Genomic DNA, 22,083 nt, shown 5'->3' with positions numbered 1-22,083 from the left:
AAATATCCGAACAAAATTTAATATCAAATCAACTGTAAAACTTTCATTAACCAAGCACTGCTAGCACTATATTAAGTTTACATAAATCAAACTTAAGTTAGGGGAAATTCTCAAACATTAAAATGTGTGGATTGACAACGTAGCACAATGAGAAAAGAACAAGATGGTGCCAGGAAGGATGAACAGAACTCGCTAGCTAGCTAGATTGCTTGATAAAAGGCTATCTTCACTTTGAAAATACACAAATATCCAAGAAAATGGTGAATTTACTGGCTAATTGTGATTGTTTCTCTGATTCTCAGTTTGGAGACAAAGTACAGAGTTCTCACAACTTTAAATATAACAAAGGAAGTTTTACAGCTATGAGAATTTTTTTTCTTTTTTTCTTCCCTTTTGCTCATCTAGGCTAGGACATTCTTCTGTTCCCAATCATGTGCCTACTTTGATTTAGAGAATAACAAATAATTCTTTTGATGAAGCCTGGTGTGTGTGTCTGTCTGTCTTGCATGTGGTATATTGAGTTCATTTATTCTTACTGCTATCAGATATTCTAATGCATATTAGTACCACAACTCATCCAGTTTTCTGTTGATGGACACTTTTTGACTATTTTAAACAATGCTGCCATGAACATTCTACTGTATTCCTTCTGGGGCATATGTCCATGAGTGTCGCTAACATATATACTAAGAAGCAGGTTGCTGAGTCTATCAAAGTACATTAACAACTTGTCTGTTCTTGGAATGCAATTATCTAGTCAATCTGTTTAAGTAACATTCCACTGAAGAATGATTTGTCTCTATTATGAGAGACAACTCTTAATTTGTCTCGGAACTTAATTGTTAAATGAGTATTCTAATTATTAGTATTTACATTTCATTTCAATGAAGCAGTATAGATACACTTTAGAGCACTGCTAAAAGGTAGCAGAGAGCTGAGAGTTTCCATTCAGTCAAAACTGTACCTCAAGGCTAAAGCCATAACGAAACTATGGCAAAGTTATTCTGATTCTACCTGTAGTCCTCTGACTGATCATTTCACTTGACTTATAAATAAGAAAATGAAGTTGCAATTGGTAAGACGGGCAATATCAAACTTATATGGCAACAGGAGCCACAATCTACTTGTAGCAGAAGTGCTAGAAAAGAGGAAGAAGATCCTGCCTTTAATAATCTCTTGGAGATTTTCTTTAAGAACAGATAATGCTCATCAGATGATAATTAGTTTTCTTGGACCACTTTCCTTACCACTTTAATCCTTAAATATTGTGCTCATTTTCCAAACAATCTCACTAGTCTCTGCTAATGCAAGATAAAAAAGTAAAAACAGAACACTTAATGGCAGGCATTCAAAGATCATTAACAACTTATTGTTACTTATGAAGTTTTTCCAGAAAGACTCTAGTTCTCCACCTCTCTCAAACCTCCATTCTCTGGCTCTCAAACCCACCTCACCCTCATCACAAAGAAGATCCATCTCAATTACCTGGCAATAAAAATTACCTTTACAATGTTTCCTTTCAATATGCCAGAGTTAAGGACAACTGCTTACTAAAAATTAATCTACTGCAAAAATTTATGTAGTATTTATTTCATGAGTGGTAATTCATTTTTAAATGACCATAAAAGGTATTCCTTCTTGGTAAAGACTGTATGACCTTTATTATATCTTACAGAAAAAAATTAAAACACCATAAACCCTTAGACAATAGATATTAAAGGAAGATTGGCAAATATAAATCCTTAACCCCTCTGACCTGAGCTGTTCAGTACATAAGCCAATGCAGCTACTGAGCAACTGAAATAGAGCTCATCTAAACTGACATGTTTAGAAATTGAAATTGAAATAAAAATTGAAATGAAATTGAAGTGTTTAAAAGATTTCAGTACAAAAAAGAATGTAAATTACCTCAATAATTTTTATATAAGTATGTTGAAATATTTTATATATAGTGAGTTAAATAAAAACAAAGTAGTAAAATAGAACAAAGTAGAACTTCAACTTGTTTTTTTTTAAGTTAGCTACTAGAAAATTTAAAAATATATATGTGACCCGCATTTGAGGCTCATACGTATTTCTATTGAACAGCACCGCTCTAGCCCTCATCTAAGCTTATCACTCCATTAAATGAAGCTTCCAAAAAAGCTACAGATCTGGACTGTATTGCTTTAACTTTCTACAGAGTTGCTTTTAATAAAGATGCTCTGCATTTGTTACTTACTTAAGATTGATTTTTTAAAAAGATGAAAACAATCCAGTGTATATAAACAGGTAAATGGATAAATAAAATGTGGTATGTACATGCAATGGGATATTAGTCATCTTTAAAAAGGAAGGAAATTCTGACACATGTACAAGGATGTCATGCTAAGTAAAATAAGCGAGTCAAAAAGGAACAAATACTGCATGATTCTACTTATATGAGGTACTTAGAGTAGTCAAACTCATGAAGACAAAGAATGGTGGCAGGCGAAGTAGGAGGGGGAGTTACTGGGTATAGAGCTTGCTTGGTAAGATAAGAGTGCTACTGATAGAAGGTGGTAATGGTTGCACAACAAAATCAATGTACTTAGGTATACTGAATTGTACACTTAAAAGGGTTAAAACAGTAAATTTTATGATATGCATATTTTACCACAATATTTTTATTTATTTTTCTTTTTTACCACAATATTTTTAAAAGGCTATTATCTGCACATATCTGTCAGTAAATGTGCTAAACAAAATAGTGCCTCAATGCATTCTCTCAGAGTTCTGAATTAGGAAAATGTTTACTTTATCCAATGAAAGAAGAGACTTGCTTTTAATAGACAAATAGGCTGTGTGACCCAGGAAGTTTTCCTCGCTGCCTTCTTGCCAATTTGCCTGGAGATGAACTGTGAGCTCAGCTGAAATAGCTTTCTTCCTTTAAGTCAAAGTTCATTCCTGATATAATCATCCAATTTCGTGGCCAGCTTCCTCCACAGCCCTGCCCAGACACATCGTACCTGTTTAATCTGGCTCTTATCTTCCTCACCCCTGCCCCTTTCTTAACTTTTACTACATAGATCTTTTTATTATGTTTCAACTCAAGCTTCCTTTGAAAATTAGGGTTCAATTTTCAAAGGAAGCTTGAGTTGAAACATAATAAATGTTATGGTTCAATAAATAAATGTTAGTCTTACCTTACACTTATTTAAACAAGTAAAAAGAAATAAGAACAGCATAATCAAAATATATGAGCCTTTAATTTTATTATATATCTAATTACCATATTTCAACTCCCAAAGACTTCTTGATTTATAGTGCAGAATGTAATTAATCAAGGTACCACTAAAATAGAGGTTATTCAGGCAGAGGATGCAGGAAATAGGATATGCAGTAAGTACGAGAGGTAAACTGTGATGAAAAACCCATCATCAGGCTAACAATGTTAACATTAGCACTACATAATCTAGAGCAGGGGTCTCAAACTCAACTCAGCATGTGGACCGCAGAGCAAGATCACAGCTGTTCGGCGGGCCGCACTAGGTCTACAAAAGGCAACTGTTTCGCAACACTTTTCTCACTGCAGTTGAAAACAAAAAAAAATCAGTACAACAAGCAGTTTACTCAGTGTCACAAAACGACCAGAAACTGTAGTTCGCATCACAACTGCTGTTAACTAAGCTAATATCTAGCTAGGATGCTAGAGAAATGAAAAATACAAGTAGGCCCCTAGGCTTACTTAATTTTATCCAAAATATTTTGAACTTCGTGGATTAGTCTGCGGGCCGCACAAAATTGTTTGAGACCCCTGATCTAGAGTTTAAAGATGCTCAGTATAAATTTAAATCTTAAAGGCTCATGCTAAATAAACTTGGATTAGGCTACTTTTAATGTTTAGGTACACACACACACATACACACGTATATATGTATACATTTTTTTATTCTAAACTTCAGTTTTCACAAACTCAAGTCTAATGCCAACTGAATCAAAAATAGTATTTATTTTTAAATATTTTATTTATTAATTTTAGAGAAGAGTGAGAGAGGGAGCAAGAAGCATCAACTTGTAGTAACTTCACTTTAGTTGTTAATATTGATTGCTTCTCACACTGGATTTTGAACAGGCGACCTAAGCAAGCATTCTGGGGCCAACGCTGTTATCCACTGCGCCACCACAGGTCAGGCACAAAATAGTATTTTATTTGCCATGATTATTCTTTGTGAAATCTTAAGCATACTTTCAGTTTCTATATTAAAATAATAATAGAGAGACTATAGCATTATAAGAAATTCTGCAAAAATGTTTACTGTACTTTCTAAAATATGACCATACTTACATGAATTTAATATAAAACTATAAAAACACTATTTGACTAAATCAATATATACAGTAAACTCTTATCTGTATATTTACTAGTCCTTATATACAGCACAGTGTAAAAACTCTATTCATTGCCTGACCTGTGGTGGCACAATGGATAAAGCGTAAACCGGGAATGGTTCAATACTCCAGACTTGCCTGGTCAAGGCACATATGAGAAGCAACTACTGCGAGTTAATGCCTCCACTCACCCCCCTTTCTTTCTCTCCCTTCTCTGAAATCAATAAATAAAATCTAAAATAAAATCTTAAGCCTGACCTGTGGATAAAGTGTCGACCTGGAAATGCTGAGGTCGCCGGTTCGAAACCCTGGGCTTGCCTGGTCAAGGCACATATGGGAGTTGATGCTTCCAGCTCCTCCCCCCTTCTCTCTCTCTGTCTCTCTCTCTCTCTCTGTCTCTCTGTCTCCCTCTCTCTCTCCTCTCTAAAAATGAATAAATAAAATAAATAAATAAAATCTTAAAAAAACTCTTGATTATTCTGACCATAAGGCAATGCCTAATTCTGAATACTAATTGTAACATTAAAGCATTTATTAAATTCTTTGTGTATAAGTATTTATTAAGTTCAATACTGTAATTCTGCAATGATACCAGGTAGCAGAGTTTAAAGTTATGATTAAGCAACCTAATAGTCTTACACTTTAACAGTAGAGTTAGCATGTATATGGTCTCAAAATTCTAGTTCCAAACATATAATAAAGAGAAGACCTACCACAAAGCAAAAAAAAAAGCTAATTTTTGCTACTTGAGTTGTAGTAAGTTTCCCCACAGTTTTGAGTAAGGATTCTTGTTCTTTCACAGTAGGATATGACATGCGAGACAACTTAGCTTCCAATGCATGACTTGACGGAAGCTGTCGAATCTCCATGATATTACTGAACCTTACACGAGACTTTTTGGGAACTGAAAAGAAAAAGTATAGAACAAATCATTAAACTTCCTCCCCACATCTAACAAAAATCACAAGTTTTAATTTACTGATAAGTGCATATTATTTAACCCATCTACGATCAGACTAGGTAAAAAAACCCTAGAATTATATAATTACCTGGGGCAGCTTTGCTCATTCAAAGAGTTAACAGAAAAATGTTTTCATCTATAAAAATGTTTTAACAGTTTAAGGTAGGACCAATATTCAAACAAGATTTCTGCAACTATATACGTATACAACTGCCTAGTTTAGGATTATAGTATGATTATTATTAGCATTTATAGTTAAACTTTGGATTTTTTCTCATACTCAATCTATGAGAATAATGCTCTAGTTGAGCATGCAGAACACTCCTCTATAGGTCCATTTTGTGCAAGAGAACATTATGGGTAAGTACAGTGCCTTATATTGAAGCTGATGTTCTTAACTCAAAGAAGCAGCAAAATTCCTATAACTTGCTATCAAGTTTTTGATGGCACTGTTGAAGAAAATATTGTTCATTAAAAAAAAAAGAAAAAGATATATATGTATATGGCCTGACCAGTGGTGGCACAGTAAATAAGAGCATTGACCTAGGACACTGAGGTCCCAAGTTCAAAATCCTAAGGTCACCAGCTTGAGCACAGGATCATCAACATGAGCCCAAAGGCTGCTGGCTTGAACCCAAGATTGCTGCTGGCTTGAGCACGGGGTCACTGGCTTGGCGGGAACCCTCCAGTCAATGTACATACGAGAACCAATCAAAGAACGACAAAAGTGCCGCAACTGTGAGTTAATGTTTCTCACCTCTCTCCCTTCCTGTCTCTCTCTCTCGCTAAATATGTGTGTCTGTGTGTGTGTGCATAATATATATATATGTATATATATAAAAAATAGGAGCTTCCAGTCAAACTTCTGGAAGACTACAAGTCAAGCCAACACCACATGCAACAGAAGAACTGCCAAGTGATCACAAAAATCACTAAGTTTTGGGATGGCTTGAATGAAACTGAGATTTTCACCCATTTCTAAGATATGAAATACTAAGTTTTGCTTACTTTTTTCAGTATCAGTGTTTGTGTTCTCAGGTTTTTCACTGGGAAGATCATGAAATTTCACAGGAACATACAGAGGTTCACTCTGTAACATCACAGAAACAGACACAAATATAAACAAAAATATAATAGCTGATATATTGGCTAAAATTTAAGTGGATGGTATGTAGGCACAGATAGCACCCAAAACATGACTTTGACCACCATGTTTATACAGCATAATTTTCCCAAAATTCATTTTCAAGACTTAAAAAGGAAATTCAAATGATTCACATAGGTACAATGATAGAAAATAATCAGTTTAACGTTTATAAGTGTAACAATACAGCATTGGTATGCTATGACACTAATATTCAAATTTAATAAAGGCAGACTTCTCTCTCAATAAACAGATTATCTCCCATTCCTTTTCATACATTATTTTAACAAACATGTATTGAGTCCCACTATGTCGACACTGTTTGTTCTAAGTTCTGGAATATAAGCGTGAATAAAAAAGTCCCTGGCCTGCTGTGGCACATTGGATAAAGCATCGACCTGAAATGCTGAAGTCACTGATTCGAAACTCTGGCTCTCCTGGTCAGGGCACATATGAGAAGCAACCACTGCGAGTTAAGGCTTCCTACTCCTTATACCCCCCGCCCCCGTCTCTCTCTCCTTTCTCTAAAATCAATTAATAGTATCTTAAAGACAAAGTCTCTGTCTCAGTGATCAGGTAGTCCAAAGGAGAAAACAGACAATAAATAGATATTCACCATATAATATGTATGAGCAATTTAATATGGTGAGCAATTTGCCAAATTGCTTCTCTTATTACTTAAGATTCAACTAAAACTAAAAATTCCTGAAAACTTTTATAGGATAGCTACCACTTAACAGTTCTTACTATGTGCCAGGTATAAAGTCCAGAGCAGTTAAATGTACATTTCTCATTAGTCCTTACAACAATTTTATAAATTGGTATTTTAAAGGAACTTTTCTAAAAGCTGAACTATAAAATAACCCAGTGGTAGACAAAAGAATTAAAGCCAAGTTTGTCCAACCATGTTCTAAAGGTCTATACTTTTAAGTGGTTCTAAATTCCTCAACTGTTTTTGCAAATATTCTTCAGATGATCTATATTTAAGAAACAATTTTTCAATTAAGTTGTTTCTTACATTAACATAAAATTGTATTTTATGCCTTTGATTTCTCTTTTAACTCCTGAATAGAACTCTGCCAGTGAGAAATACTCAGTTAAATGAAAATAGTCTTTGTTATAGTGAACTCTTCATTACAGCATTTGGCCTAGAACAATATGACATATCCATCTTACAGAAACAGCAAAAATTAGTAGAAGTACTCTTAGAAGAGTAGGCTGCCATCTCACTTCTGCCTTCTAACTGACAATAATCTTACTGCTGCTTAATATCCCAGAGAAAAGAAATGACATTTTCTGTAAGCTTCATATACTTTCACAGCACCTGATAACCTACCATGCATACACAAACAAAACAATCAGAAACTGTACTGTCAGTAAAGTCACCAAGCTTGGGCTTCATAAACTGCTATTACATTTTACAGTAACTTTAAAATTCTTCTCAAATAGAATGCCACATTTTGAACAAGAAATTAAAAAGAGATTTTTTAGTAATGGTCTAAGAACAATGATTTTTACATACTATCTCTCCAATGAGATTATAAATGCCTAAAATGTAAGTGAATAAATTATTTTACTTGCTTGTTTATTACCTTCCCAAACATATGCTCTCAAAACACTAGAATGTTTCCAAAGTCAAAAACAAGTGCTTAATACATACAAAGCACTCTTTAAAAATTTGTGAAATAAACAATCTTATATATTCTCAGTGTTACGCAAATACATTTGTTTCTAAGTGATAATATAGTAATAAACACAGAGTGACAAAACTGGTAAAAAACAAAGGACAAAGGACTTTCCTTTACTATTTTCACTCCTTAACTATTTCCTCTTCACCTCTCCCCAGGAGGGGCCAACTGCTTACTTTTGGCCCCAGGTATCCCTAAGGAAAGAGAGTACCAAACTAAAATGATCATAGAGGGCACCCAATATATATATGTAAAATATATTTTATCCTGTTATATATAATGTATATATCCTAATATAGCTGTGGTGGTATCAAAGCTATTTCAGTCCTTCTCGCTATGGCTCAACTCCACCCACTTCATTCCTGACAAGAAAAGAAACACTTACCAAAGAACTATTCATAGTTGTATCTGTTGTGCAAGCAGCAAAATAACCTTCAGCATCTGCAAACTACAGATAACAGGATAAAAATTTCTATTAAACTCGTGTTATAAAGTAGGATTAGTGTCAGTCAAAAGAATAGAACCAAAAATCCAGAGTAGACCCTGGCCAGCTGGCTCAGTGGTAGAGCGTCAGTCTGGTCTGTGAATGTCCTGGGTTCGATTCCTGGTCAGGGCACACAGGAGAAGTGCCTATCTGCTTCTCCACCCCTCCCCCTCTTGCTTCCCTCTCTTTCTCTCTCGCTCCCCATCTTGCAGCCATGGCTTGAATGGAGCGAGTTGTTCCCAGGCACTGAGGATGGCTCCATGACCTCCATCTCAGGTGTTAAGAGCTTGGTTGCTGAGCAACAGAGAAACATCCCATATGGGCAGAGCCCTGTAGTGGGCTTGCTGGGTAGATCCTGGTAGGGGTGCATATGGAAGTCTGTCTCTCTGACTCCTCTCCTCTCAATGAGTAAAAATAAACAAACAAACAAATAAGTAAATAAATAAAAAGCCAGAGTAGACCTGTAAGAATATAACTGTTATTAATAATAATAGCAGCTAATGCCAAGTATTCAACCATGCAAGGTATTATCATCTTCATTTTATTGATAAATAAAATTGAAGCTGAGAGATTTCATCTAAGTAACACAGAATGAAAACCCAAGTTAGTCTAATTCCAAAACTTACACCCCTTTCACAATACTATTATAACATTTCAGATTAGTAGGAAAAGGAAAGAATGGATGAGTTAGTGAAAAAGAAAAATACCATCTTAGTATAATCATAATAGTATTAACCTCAAGAAATCCTTAAATGGTTTTCAGGGACTGGTTAAATAACTTGCCCAAGGTCACAAAATTAGCAGTGACAGAACGAGATTCAAACACCAGAGTCCATGCTTTTAGGGATGCTTAAATCAATAAGAAAATGTCAATGCAAAAAATGAACAAGATAGCCCTGGCCAGTTGGCTCAGTGGTAGAGCGTCGGCCTGGCGTGCAGGAGTCCCGGGTACGATTCCCGGCCAGGGCATACAGGAGAGGCGCCCATCTGCTTTTCCACCCCTCCCCCTTCCTTTCTCTCTGTCTCTCTCTTCCCCTCCCGCAGCCAAGGCTCCATTGGAGCAAAGTTGGCCCAGGCGCTGAGGATAGCTCTGTGGCCTCTGCCTCAGGCACTAGAATGGCTCTGATTGCGGCAGAGCATCGCCCCCTGGTGGGCATGCCGGGTGGATCCCGGTCAGGCACATGCGGGAGTCTGTCTGACTGCCTCCTTGTTTCCAGCTTCGGAAAAATACAAAAAAAAAAAAAAAATGAACAAGATATAGACAACTGGCAAAAGAATTCTATTATGCAATAAATATATGAAAAGGCAACCAAAACCATGCATATTAAACAAGATGCCACTGATCACTCAAGTTGACAAATGTTGGGGTTTTGGTAAAGGTTCAATCTCATATACTGCTAACAGATGTAAATTAGGTATAACTGTAAGACTAAACTTATTTAATTAGGTATAAGGCTAAACTTATCATTTTATTTTATTCATTTTAGAGAGGAGAGAGAGCGAGAGAGAGAAAGAGAGAAGGAGGGGGGAGGAGCAGGAAGCATCAATTCCTATATGTGCCTTGACCAGACAAGTGCAGGGTCTCAAACCAGCGACCTCAGCATTCCAGGTCGACACTTTATCCACTGCACCACCACAGGTCAGGCAAACATATAAATAACTTTTAATGTATTTGCATAAATACATAGCTATAGGTAGTAACAAATACTTTTTTATTTAGAAAATTTAATTTAATGGTATGACACAGATCAATAAGAGTACATAGGTTCCAGGTAAACATTTTTATAGCACTTGAACTGTTGGTTGTGTTGTATACCCATCACCCAAAGTCAGATCATTTTCCATCAGTGTACTGTCCTTGTCTACTCCCCTCCCCCCAACCCTATCTCCCTGGTTCCCACTTCACTTTTACCTATGTTCATGAGTCTCAGTTTTATACCCCACCTATGTGTGAAATCATATAGTTCTTAGCTTTTCTGATTCACTTATTTCACTTAGCATAATGTTGTCAAAGTCCATCCATGTCATCGTAAATGCCAATACATCATCATTTCTTATGGCTAAGTAGTATTCCTTGTATATATGTACCACATTTCTTTATCCAATCCTCTATCGAGGGACACCTTGTTTGTTTCTATGTCTAAGCCACTGTGAATAATGCTGCAATGAACATAGGGGTGCATGTCTTTGCATATCAATGTTTTCGAGTTTTTTGGGTAGATACCCAGTAGAGGAATTGCTGGCTCACTCTAGCTACTAAGCCAGCCGGCCAGGGAGTAGTTCTATTCTTAATTTTTTGAGGAACTACCATACTTCTTCCATGACTATATCAGTTTACATTGCCACCAGCAGTGAATGAGGGTTCCTTTTTCTTCACAGCTTCTTCAATACTTGCTACTACCTGTCTTGTTGATTAACAGCCAATCTCACAGGTGTGAGGTGGTATCTCATTGTGGTTTCGATTTGTATTTCTCTAATAGCTAGTGAAGATGAGCATCTTTTAATAAATCTATTTGTTGCTTGTGTGTCTCTTAGTGGGAGAAGAGTCTGTTCAGGTCCTCTCCCCATTTAATTGGATTGCTTGCTTATTTGTTGCTGAACTTTGTTCTTTATATATTTTGGATATTAACCTTTTATAAGATCTCGTTTGTAAATATCTATTTGGTAGGCTAGGCTACCTTTTTGTTCTGTTGTTGGTTTCTTTTGCTGAAGAGAAGCTTTTTAGTTTGATATACAGTCGTCCCTCGCCATATCGCAGTTCACTTTTCACAGTCTCACTGTACTGCAGATTTTTAAATTGTATATATCTAATTTTATATCGCGGATTTTTCACTATATTGCAGGATTTTGCAGTATATAGGTATTTTTATATATTTATAATCTTAATTATTTTTGCAGTAAAATAAGCATTTTCTAGCCTAAAAAATTGAAAATATAAAAAATATATAAAAGATATTAATTAAAACATATTAGTATTCACTGTTGAGTACCCATATAGAATTTTGCATGTTGCTAAAATTATGTAGGTTTAAGACTGTAGAAAGTGTTTCAGAGCATAGGAAGTGTTCATAAGCGTGTGGGAAAGGTTAATAACAGTGTGGGAAAGGTTTATAAGACTGTGGGGAGGGCTTGTAAAGCCTTAAAATATATATAAATAATAAAACAAATATAAGGTTGCTACTTTGCAGATTTTCACCTATCGTGGGGAGGGGGGTTCTGGAACCTAACCCCCGCCATATATGAGGGACCACTGTAGTCCCATTCATTTATTTTTGCCTTTATATCCCTTGTCTTTAGGGTCAAATTCATAAAATGTTCTCTACAGCCAAGGTCTACAAGTTTAGCAACTATATTTTTAGTATCAAATATTTATAGTGGCCTTAGAATGATGAGATTATGGATGGACTATTCTTGTTCTTCTTGTTACAATAAACATTTATCACTACTACAATTAAAAAACTTAGCATTGCCCTGGTCGCTTGGCTCAGTGGTAGAGCGTCAGCCTGGCGTGCAGAAGTCCTGGGTTCGATTCCCGGCCAGGGCACACAGGAGAAGTGCCCATCTGCTTCTCCACCCCTCCCCCTCTCCTTCCTCTCTGTCTCTCTCTTCCCCTCCCGCAGCTGAGGCTCCACTGGAGCAAAGATGGCCCGGGCGCTGGGGATGGCTCCTTGGCCTCTGCCCCAGACACTGGAATGGCTCTGGTCGCAACAGAGCGACACCCCGGAGGGGCAGAGCATCCTCCCCTGTGGGCAGAGCATCGCCCCCTGGTGGGCGTGCCGGGTGGATCCCGGTCGGGCACATGCGGGAGTCTGTCTCTCCCCGTTTCCAGCTTCAGAAAAAAAAACAAAAAAACTTAGCATTAAAAGATGTTCTAGTAATACTAAGTTACATAGAAAGTTATTCATGATAGCAAGTTATAAAACAGGATATAACAATAAATTTTATTTTTGTAAAAAATGAAACAAAAATGCATACATGAAAAAGAATAGCAGGATATATGTGAAAATACTGTCAACAGTTATTCCTTGAATGGTAGAATTTATCGTTTTCTTCTTTTTGTCTATCTATATTTTCTAAATTTTTTATGATGTACATGTATGAATACACATACATACAACAAGCCTGAATGTAATAGGACAATGCATCTGCATTCTTACAGTGTATATGTATTACTGTTGGGACGGTGAACACACAATGCAGCATACAGATGATGCGCTGTGGAACTATGCACCTGAAACCTGTATAATTTTGTTGTCCAATGCCAAGTCAATAAATTTTAAAAAAAAGGTTAAATATTTTATATACAGGATGGGGCCACAGTAGGCTTACTATTGTGAATACATGAAACATAGTTTATTCTTATATTATTTATTATTATATTATTTTCCATGTGAACAAGTGCAAACCTAATTTAGCCCTACTCTGTGTGTGTATATATATTATATATATTTTTATATATATATAATGTATATATATGTGTATTCTATACACATATTTTTCATACGTTAATTTTTTTGTGCATACATTAGTATATACTTCCAGATTTTACCTCAAAAATTGTTACTGAAAGGCCCCTGACAAAAATCAAATGAGTACATTTCTCAAGAATGTACTCATTAGATAAGACAAAAATAATAGTTTTTTAATCCACAAAAAAGAGGAAAGAAAAGAAGTAGCAGAGACAGAAAGTAATCCAGTGGTTACCAGGGGCTGGGGGGAGGGGAAGATGGGAGTTGTTTAATAGGGACAGTGTTTCTGTTTGGGAAGAGGAAAAAGTTCTGGGGATGGATAGTGGTGATGGTTGCACAACCAAATAATTGTAGTTAATGCCAATGAACTATAGACACTTAAAAATGTTTTGGATGGCTAGTTTTGTTATATATATTTACTACAACAAAAAAAGAAAAAAATAAAATGGTTAAAATGATAAATTTGATATTATGTATATTTTACCACAATTTTAAAAAGAGAAAAAAGAATGAAAAATAAGGATTTAAAAAAAAGGATATGAGAGTTTTATATTCTTCATTCTCAAAAATTCAATTTCTATTTCCATGAATCAGCATGTTATGCTACATCATTGAAAGATTATAATTTGATTAGCCAAACATCTGAAACATGCCCTGAAATATGCTATTTTCATTTTAATACATAAACCTTGAATTATTTTGCTTCTACAATAAACTTTACAACCAACTAGATGATTCTCATTCACTCTGCAGAAGATCAAAGATCCAGGCATCCTTCCTATTCCTTACTTACATTTTCTTCTTCACATTAACTGATTTTGGCCAGCTGAAAAAATTTTAACTACTCAAGATACCCTGAAGTAAAGAGAAAAAGGTGATTACATACCTTTGAACTCTCATGTTACTTTTTTTAAATTAAATTTAATGGGGTGACATTGATCAATAAGAGTACATAGGTTTCAGGTGAACATCTCTAGCATTTGAACTATTGATTGCATTGTGTACCCATCACCCAAAGTCAAATCATTTTCTGTTACTGTGTATTTGTCCCTCTTTACCTCCCTCCCACTCACAAGTTATTCTTATACCAAGGTGATTAAAATATAGTTAAAATTTTGGACAAAAGTAGGTTTTTCTTATACTATGTTCACTCACATAACTGAACCACTTAAAATTGGACTCTCCTTCAAGAAACTAATACATCTTTCAACTTTGAAAAACTGTAGCTCTCTCCAACAAACACTTCAAATTTAAAACTTACAAAAGCAGCATGCTTTCCTCGAAATCCTCTTGTACACTGTTGTCTCCACGGCTTCCAAATGATAAAGCCCAAAAGGTACAGAACAAACATAGATGTTTTTGCAAAGGTGCTGAAGAATGGTTTGTTGTATTGAGTAAAAACATACTGTAAAGAAAGAAGTTACTTAAACTATGATATTACTTTAAACCTTATTTCTTATTGCTAATAAAATGAGGTCATTATATAATTTTTAACTCTAGAAGTTCACTTGAAAGGGAAACCTCTATAGGTATTATAAAAATATTTTAGATTAATTTCTAAACATTGTATTTACCTTGCATAAAAAGGATAATCTGCCCACACAAAGCAGGAATAACTTGCAAAAAAAAGTTCTGTTCAACATTCAGTGAAAACCTACTATGCAACAGTATTTATGTTAGGGGCTAATGAAAAATAAGACAGGATTCCCTGAAAGGAAATATATATGGAGAATACATAGGATAAGGTGCTCATGACAGGAGTATAGAAGGTACCATAAGAGAACCAAAGGGAAGATAAACCATTTTGAAGGTTATAGAAGTTTCCTGAGAAAAGCTATTTTTTTTCTTCTTTTTTTTTTTAAAGAAAGAACATTTTTGATTGATTGATTGATTTTATTTTATTTTTTTTATTTTATTTATTCATTTTTAGAGAGGAGAGAGAGAGGGAGAGAGAGAGACAGAGAGACAGGGGGGAGGAGCTGGAAGCATCAACTCCCATATGTGCCTTGACCAGGCAAGCCCAGGGTTTCGAACCGGCGACCTAAGCATTTCCAGGTCAACACTTTAGCCACTGCGCCACCACAGGTCAGGCCAGAAAAGCTATTCTTAAGCTGTCTGAAGAGCTGAATAATAACCCAGAGAAAAAGGTAATGAAACAGAATGGTGTATGAAGAAAACTACATAAAATTTAATGTTATTAGGAAATTATACAAAACATGTAATCTTTGTTTAAATTGAAAATATCAGTATGAACTCATGATTTCTTCTTTCCTAAAAAAAAAAAAAAAAAAAAAAAATCCTAGCTTTGTGCACTGAAAGACCCAGAGAAAATGACAACCCTGGAGGAATGAACACTTCTAGAATCCAAACAGGGAACTGAACCATTCGGATAAAAGAAACCATGGGTCTGCCTTGGCTGGATATCTCAGTTGGTTAGAGCATCATCTGGAAGCATGAAGGTTGCTGGTTCGATCTCCAGTCAGGGCATATGCAGGAACGGATCAACGTTCCTGTCTCTTTCTCTCTGTATTCCTTCCTCCTCGCTAAATCAATAAACAAAAAAAGAAAAGAAAAAAGAAACAATGGGCCTAACCGATAGTGGTGCAGTGGATAGAGTACTGACCTGGAACGCTGAGGTCGCTGGTTCAAAACCGTGGCCTTGCCCAGTCAAGGCACATACAAGAAGCAATCAATGAACAACTACTAAAAGTGAAGCAATTACAAGCTGATGCTTCTCTCTCTCTCTTTCCCCCCCCCCCCTCTAAAGTCAAATCTTAAGGGAAAAAAAAAGAAGTTATTGAAGAAATGACTACATTCAAGTATGGGACAAGAAATGTACCAGATAAGCCCAGGGTATCTTCTGCCAGAAAGCAAACAGGATGTTAAAGATTAATGGGATCACATTAAAAGTGTAGGAGAGACAACTTGAGGGGCTTTCAATGGTGGTCAAAGATAGAACAGTTTAGGCATCAAAAGAAATAACTACAATTGTTTGAAACATCACATACACAAAAATCCATGCATGTATAATGACACTCAAAAAACCTCAATGGTTACTACTGCATGTTGTTAGGTAACATTAAACTAAAATAAATAAAAAGAATGAAGACTTATCCAACCTCTTCTATAAAAACCATGTTTTGGGATAACCGAACAGTAGTTGTGAAAAAGTTCTTAAAGAATTTAAGCCAATAAATGCAAAAGGAATGACCCTTACAAAAATCACCACTTCACCGCTCCTAATGAAATACTCTATCTGGGCAATTACCATAAGGATATTCAATTATTACCTACAGTTTGATAAAGAACTTTATAGTTCTCAAATTGGCATCACCCAAAGTAAGACTTGTAAGCTGTTACGTGCCTCTTGTTGTGATTCATGAAAGGAAGTACCCAGTACCATCAAGGTATTTTTTCCTAAATACTGAAACTGAATCAAATCAAGATTTTACTCCTACCTACCATTTTACATGAAATAAAAGAGAAAGAGGAACAAGTTAATTAAATGATACCCCAAGGAAGCAATTAGCCAAATCCAGAATGTCTGTTATGGCCTAAATCAGGCGTCCCCAAACTACAGCCCCCTGAGGCCATTTATCCGCCCCCCCCCAGTACTTCCGGAAGGGGCACCTCTTTCATTGGTGGTCAGTGAGAGGAGCACTGTATGTGGCAGCCCTCCAACGGTCTGAGGGACAGTGAACTGGCCCCCTGTGTAAAAAGTTTGGGGACCCCTGGCCTAAATGTTTGGGTCCCCCCAGTTTCATGTTAAAATCCTAACTCCCCTCCAATGTGGTGATACAGGAGGTGGGCCTATGGGTAAAGAAAGAGCCCTCGTGAATGAGATTAATGCCACATAAAAGAGAACCCAGAGAGCTCTCCCACCCCTTCTGCCTTGTGAGGACACAATGAAAGTCTTGTCATCTAAGACTTAGGGAGCAGTTCCACACCGGACACAGAATCTGCCAGCCCACCTTGATCCTGAACCTTCTAGTCTACAAAACTGTGAGAGATGTTTGCTGTTCGAGCCACCCAGTCTACTGTAGTCTTGCTATAGCACCCCGAACAGACTAAGACAGTGTGACAGATCCTACAGGAAAAATGATAGTTTCTCAAACAAATCTATGGCATGATAAAGGGCAGTAAGGGGGAGAATCCAGTTAAGAAATAAAAGTGATTTATAAGTTATAACAAATGCAATGTGTAATCTTTGTTTAGATATTAAACTAAAACGATGTCCCTGAAACAACCAAAGAAATTTAAATATGGACTGGATATCCAAATTTAAGGAATTATAATTGATGTGTTGTTAGATATGCTAATGACATGGTGATTATATTTAATAAAATTAAGAATCATTTTCATCTTGAGACAAATATGAAATAATTTTACATGAAAAGACAAGTAGCTAAAATTTGCTTTAAACTACTCTAGGAAAAATGTTTGGGGAGTGGTTAATTGTAACTGTTAAAGGTAAATGATAGGGGCCTAACCAGGCGTCAGACTGGGAGGCGGAGGACCCAGGTTCGAGACCCCAAGGTTACCAGTTTGAGGGCGGGCTCATCTGGTTTGAGTAAAGCTCACCAGCTTGGACCCAAGGTCGCTGGCTCGAGCAAGGGGTTACTCGGTCTGCTGAAGGCCCATGGTCAAGGCACATATGAGAAAGCAATCAATGAACAACTAAGGTGTCGCAACGCGCAACAAAAAACTAATGATTGATGCTTCTCATCTCTCCGTTCCTGTCTGTCTGTCCCTGTCTATCCCTCTCTCTGACTCTCTCTCTGTTTCTGTAAAAAAAAAAAGGTAAATGATAGGCACATGAAAATTTATTATACTACTCTCTAGCTACTTTGCATATATAATATTAAATATTTTTCCACAATAAAAGGATTCTTTATGAAATATACAATTAACCTCAAAAGTTTGATAAGCACATTTGGCTGAAGAATTAGACACATTACATATGTTCTTGGAAAATGAAATGATAAAATATTCTTTTACTAAGAGTGATTACTTTTTTAAAAACAGAGACAGGCTTTTTTTCCTTAGATATAGATTGGTAAATTATAATTCAATCAGGTGCTCTTTTGCCGTAAATTTTACTGTCCGATAAATAAAAAACCAAACTATTTATTTAAAACTAAAATAAAAATTTAAAGATAGGCCTTTTTTCTGGGTCAACTTTAAAGATTTCTTTGTATCTAAAACACAGAATGTTAATTTTTTAAAAAGGCAATAGAACAGTTAAAAATAAATTTAACTGTATTTATTACAGTTGGCCTGTATTCCAGAGCCTAATTCCAAAAAGAATAAAAATTTATTTATTCATTAGATACAATGTCAATGTCAATGATTTACTTAGGTATGATGTGAGATGACCAGCAGTATCAAACCACTTCTATAACATTTAAGGTAATTTTATAAATGCTAGTTTACTTTTGTATATTAGCCTTAGGATTGCAACATGTAAGTAGAAATGCAGTAATTTCTAAAAATAAAGTCGCTTGGCTTTTTTCAGGGATCATTAACCAGAATGAGGTAACTGCACAAGAAGAAAGAAAAACTAGCTTGTGAATTCAGAATGATATATTAGAACCAATAGATCATCAATAAAGACAAAATAAAATTCACCTAAAGGCAATGACTGTGCTTTACAGTGATGTTTGAAGCAGCAAACAGGTCAATGTGCATGCACTGACACAGCAGGGACCTGTACATGAAACCCTAATCACTTTCACTCATTTGTCCAAAAGCATCTTTTTTTCTACTAAATGGTGACAAATAATTTTGCATCCTAGATGGTTGTTCCTCTAGAAAATAGTATTTATAGAGAAGGAAGCTGAATTTAGAAAAATAAAAACAGAAACACCTTCAAATATTAAGAAAATACACAGAAACTCACTTTCTAAATAATCACCCTTAAAAGGTAAAGAAAATTGTATGAGAGTATCCTTTCAGTTTCAACAAGTTGACACTAGGTCAATATAAAAAAACAACAACAAATACTTCAACAACATTCAAAATACTGCATTAAATAAGCATGAGAGATAGTAATGACTAGAGATACTATAGGTTAACACCAATATTATTTAACGCAACATCATTCCAAGACAAGCACTACATACCGAAGTAAGTTCTGAGGATGCTACCCAGATAACATCAACAAGTAGGAGAATAACAATCCCAAGAGCCATTCGCCTGCGCTGAGTGAAACCACTGCTCTGAGAGTTCATTCGGTTCATGACAAATACACACACCATTTGCAGTCTGTTTTTTAGAAAATACAAAAGGGATTAAAAAAAATAACCATACAATAATGAGAAAATAAATATAACAGAAACATTTGACATCTGTTAACTAATCTTCAGTCTGAAAGTCACACAGTGATTAAAAGGTGCAGAATTTACCTGACTTTAAAGGCCTTTCTGAGATCTTCAAGAGCAATGCCTGAAAACTTGGCAGATCTGAGTCTAAACGGAGGTGAAGAATTCAATGCACCTAATTGGAGGTGAAGAGTTTAAAATAAGATTCATCACATCTTTTTTATTAATCTTTAATTTTCTTTATTTATATGAGAGAGAGAGAGAGAGAGAGAGAGAAACATGGGTTAATTATTCAACTTGATAATGTACTCATTGGTTGAACCCGGTATGTGTCGTGACCGGGTAGCCCCGTTGGTGTTAGAGCATGGTCCAAATACTCCAAGGTTGTGGGTTCCATCCCTTGGTCAGGGCACATACAAGAATTAACCAATGAATGCATAAATAAGTGGAACAACAAATCAATGTTTTTTTTCTCTCTCAAATCAACCAGTAATTTAAAATAAAATAAACGCAAATAAAAGAAAAATGCCAAAGGTTGTTAAACATAAATGACACTATTCACAATTACACTATTCTCAAGACTTCAAATTATATTCAGAGAAGTACACGGTACAGGAAAAAAAGCAATATTCCACAAACTGTATATATAAGAATAGCTAACCACTGAAAAATAGCTTCTCCGAATTCCGTAAATATAGAACTCCAGAGGAATTCACCCCACTCCAAGACACGCGCCTGTTTCTCAGGGTCTTTTCTGTCCCTGATCTCGAGTGGGGTTCGATTTATAATTTGTTGCGAGTCTTGGGGGCACGTTTGTAATCACGTAGTAAAAGGAAAGGATCCTCCACTCTCCTCCACCCACCCGTCACTGTATTTTAGACCGAATTAGCAATTCGCGAGACGGGGAGGAAACAGCTGTTCCAGGGAATCCTCCTCCCCGGGGAGGGCGTTCACGTCCCGGGGCGGCGACACCGGAGCAGCTGTCCCCCCGCCCGGGTCCGGACCCAGTTCGCACGCCCCCGTCAGCCTCTCCCTCGCTCTGCCGCGACAGGCCGTTACCATTCCGGTCCAAACACCGCGGCCGCCCCGAGGCGGGAGGTGGGGCTGCTCGCGGGCATTCGGCCTCAGCGCCAGCGCCGGCTCCGGCCGATTTCGGGGCCCTCCCCTGCCTGCCTACCTGGCCTTCCTGCCCCGCGATGGCGTCGTGGCGGCACCATGAGCGGACCCGGCCCGGCCCCGCCGCCGCCGCCCAGCGCCACGGCCGCGGCCTCGGACTCACAGAGCTGTCGCGGCGCCTGACATCGCGCTGCGCTGGAGGCCCAGCCCCTGAAGCCGCGCTGCCCTTCTGGGCGAGGCTGCCAACGCCACCCAGCTCCACTCGGCCCCGGAGGGCGGGGACCCGGAGAGGGAAAGGGACCGCGCAGGCAGCGATGGCCGCGGAGGCCCAGAGCTGGACGCTGGCGCCGGCCCCACCGCCCCGCCTCGCATCCCCGCCCCCGGCCTGACGGCGAGGGCGCATGGGCTACGTCACGGTGACGCGACGGCAGGCCGCTGGGGGTGTGTCCTCTGGGTGGTTCCGCAGCGTGTCCGCGCTACTGCCGAGCGCTAGGCACTGAGCGCGGAGACCCGGCGGGGACGCCCGGCAGGAGCGGAGTCAGCAAGCAGCCGAGCAGGACGCGGTGGGAGAGGAAAGGGCTGCCGGTGCGCGTGAGTGGCTGGGCGGAGCTTAGGACCCGGGAAGTGGCCTAGCCGCCCGGGCGCCGCGTGCTAGAACCGGAGCTAGCAACTCTGCTTCTTACAGAGTTCCGCTACGAAACTCTCCAGATCCTGTTCTGAAGGAGAGGACCCAAAAAGCAAGGAGGCATGGGAGGACTCTTGCTTTCTGCAGCCTTTTGTATGTAAACTGGGTCCCAGCTCTTGCAGTTTGAAGCCGTGTCCGCAAGGCAAGCTCCTTCTACCTGGCCCTCAGTCTCCTCGAGAACAGGGCATAATGATACCACCTGACTGATATACGTACATATGCCAGTATTACGTGCGTACAAATGTGAAAGGTGTATAGTAAAAATTCCACAAGTAATAATTGTTAAACAGTATAGATTTTTTTAAACCATCTTTTGAATATTCCACACGCAAAAAAGGCTTGGCCAGGTCCTGATTTGTATTTAGAAAACAGAAAATGAGACATAAGGCTACTATAACCATTTGTAACGTCTTTATCAGTTAATGAAAAATTAATTTTTTAAGTCTGTAGTCACAATGTAACTGCATTTCTTACCTTTTAAATCGTGGGGTTTTTTGCAATTCAATATGCATTCAGATGACTAAACCATCTAATGGGCTTTTCGTGTGTTGGGTACAATAAGTTATCAGCATGAAGCATCTCTAATAAATCATTCAGACCAGAAAAATGTTAACTGTCTACTTGAAATTACCACTGAGGGAAAATTTGGTTAATCAAATTTTTTCAGCATCTGCTGTATTCTTTCATTAACTTGAAGATGTCAGGCTGATCATATGGTTAAAATTACTCAGCTACATTTTTTATAGTAAACTGAAAAAACGGTAGCATTATGAATAACTCCCAGTATATAACAGTCAGGAGCTTATCTCTCTCCCTTCCTGTCTGTCTGTCCCTATCTCTGTCTCTCTCTCTCTGTCTCTGTAACA

At 37.4% G+C, this 22,083-nt stretch overlaps 1 protein-coding gene across 2 annotated transcripts in view; it reads right to left on the bottom strand.

Annotated features, from left to right (window-relative positions):
* Positions 1-20,892, bottom strand: part of SLC35F5 (solute carrier family 35 member F5) — a 44,691-nt gene extending 23,799 nt beyond the window's left edge. The window contains exons 1-7 of one of the 2 annotated variants that reach the window (XM_066345553.1): positions 20,594-20,892; positions 19,501-19,591; positions 19,219-19,360; positions 14,358-14,501; positions 8,529-8,591; positions 6,320-6,401; positions 5,064-5,254 (exon numbers count right to left, since the gene is read on the bottom strand). In XM_066345553.1, the coding sequence (XP_066201650.1) occupies positions 5,064-5,254; positions 6,320-6,401; positions 8,529-8,591; positions 14,358-14,501; positions 19,219-19,360; positions 19,501-19,591; positions 20,594-20,633 (753 nt within the window). In that variant the 5' untranslated portion in view covers positions 20,634-20,892. The remainder of the gene's footprint in view (positions 1-5,063; positions 5,255-6,319; positions 6,402-8,528; positions 8,592-14,357; positions 14,502-19,218; positions 19,361-19,500; positions 19,592-20,593) is intronic. The other variant, XM_066345552.1, reaches the window with a different exon arrangement.
* Positions 20,893-22,083: the final 1,191 nt, after the last annotated feature.

This window comes from Saccopteryx leptura, chromosome 7, assembly GCF_036850995.1.
Source record: "Saccopteryx leptura isolate mSacLep1 chromosome 7, mSacLep1_pri_phased_curated, whole genome shotgun sequence".
Lineage (NCBI taxonomy): Eukaryota > Metazoa > Chordata > Mammalia > Chiroptera > Emballonuridae > Saccopteryx > Saccopteryx leptura.
The sequence above is the reverse complement of the archived record's forward strand: the minus strand, read 5'-3'. Positions and strand labels throughout refer to the sequence as shown.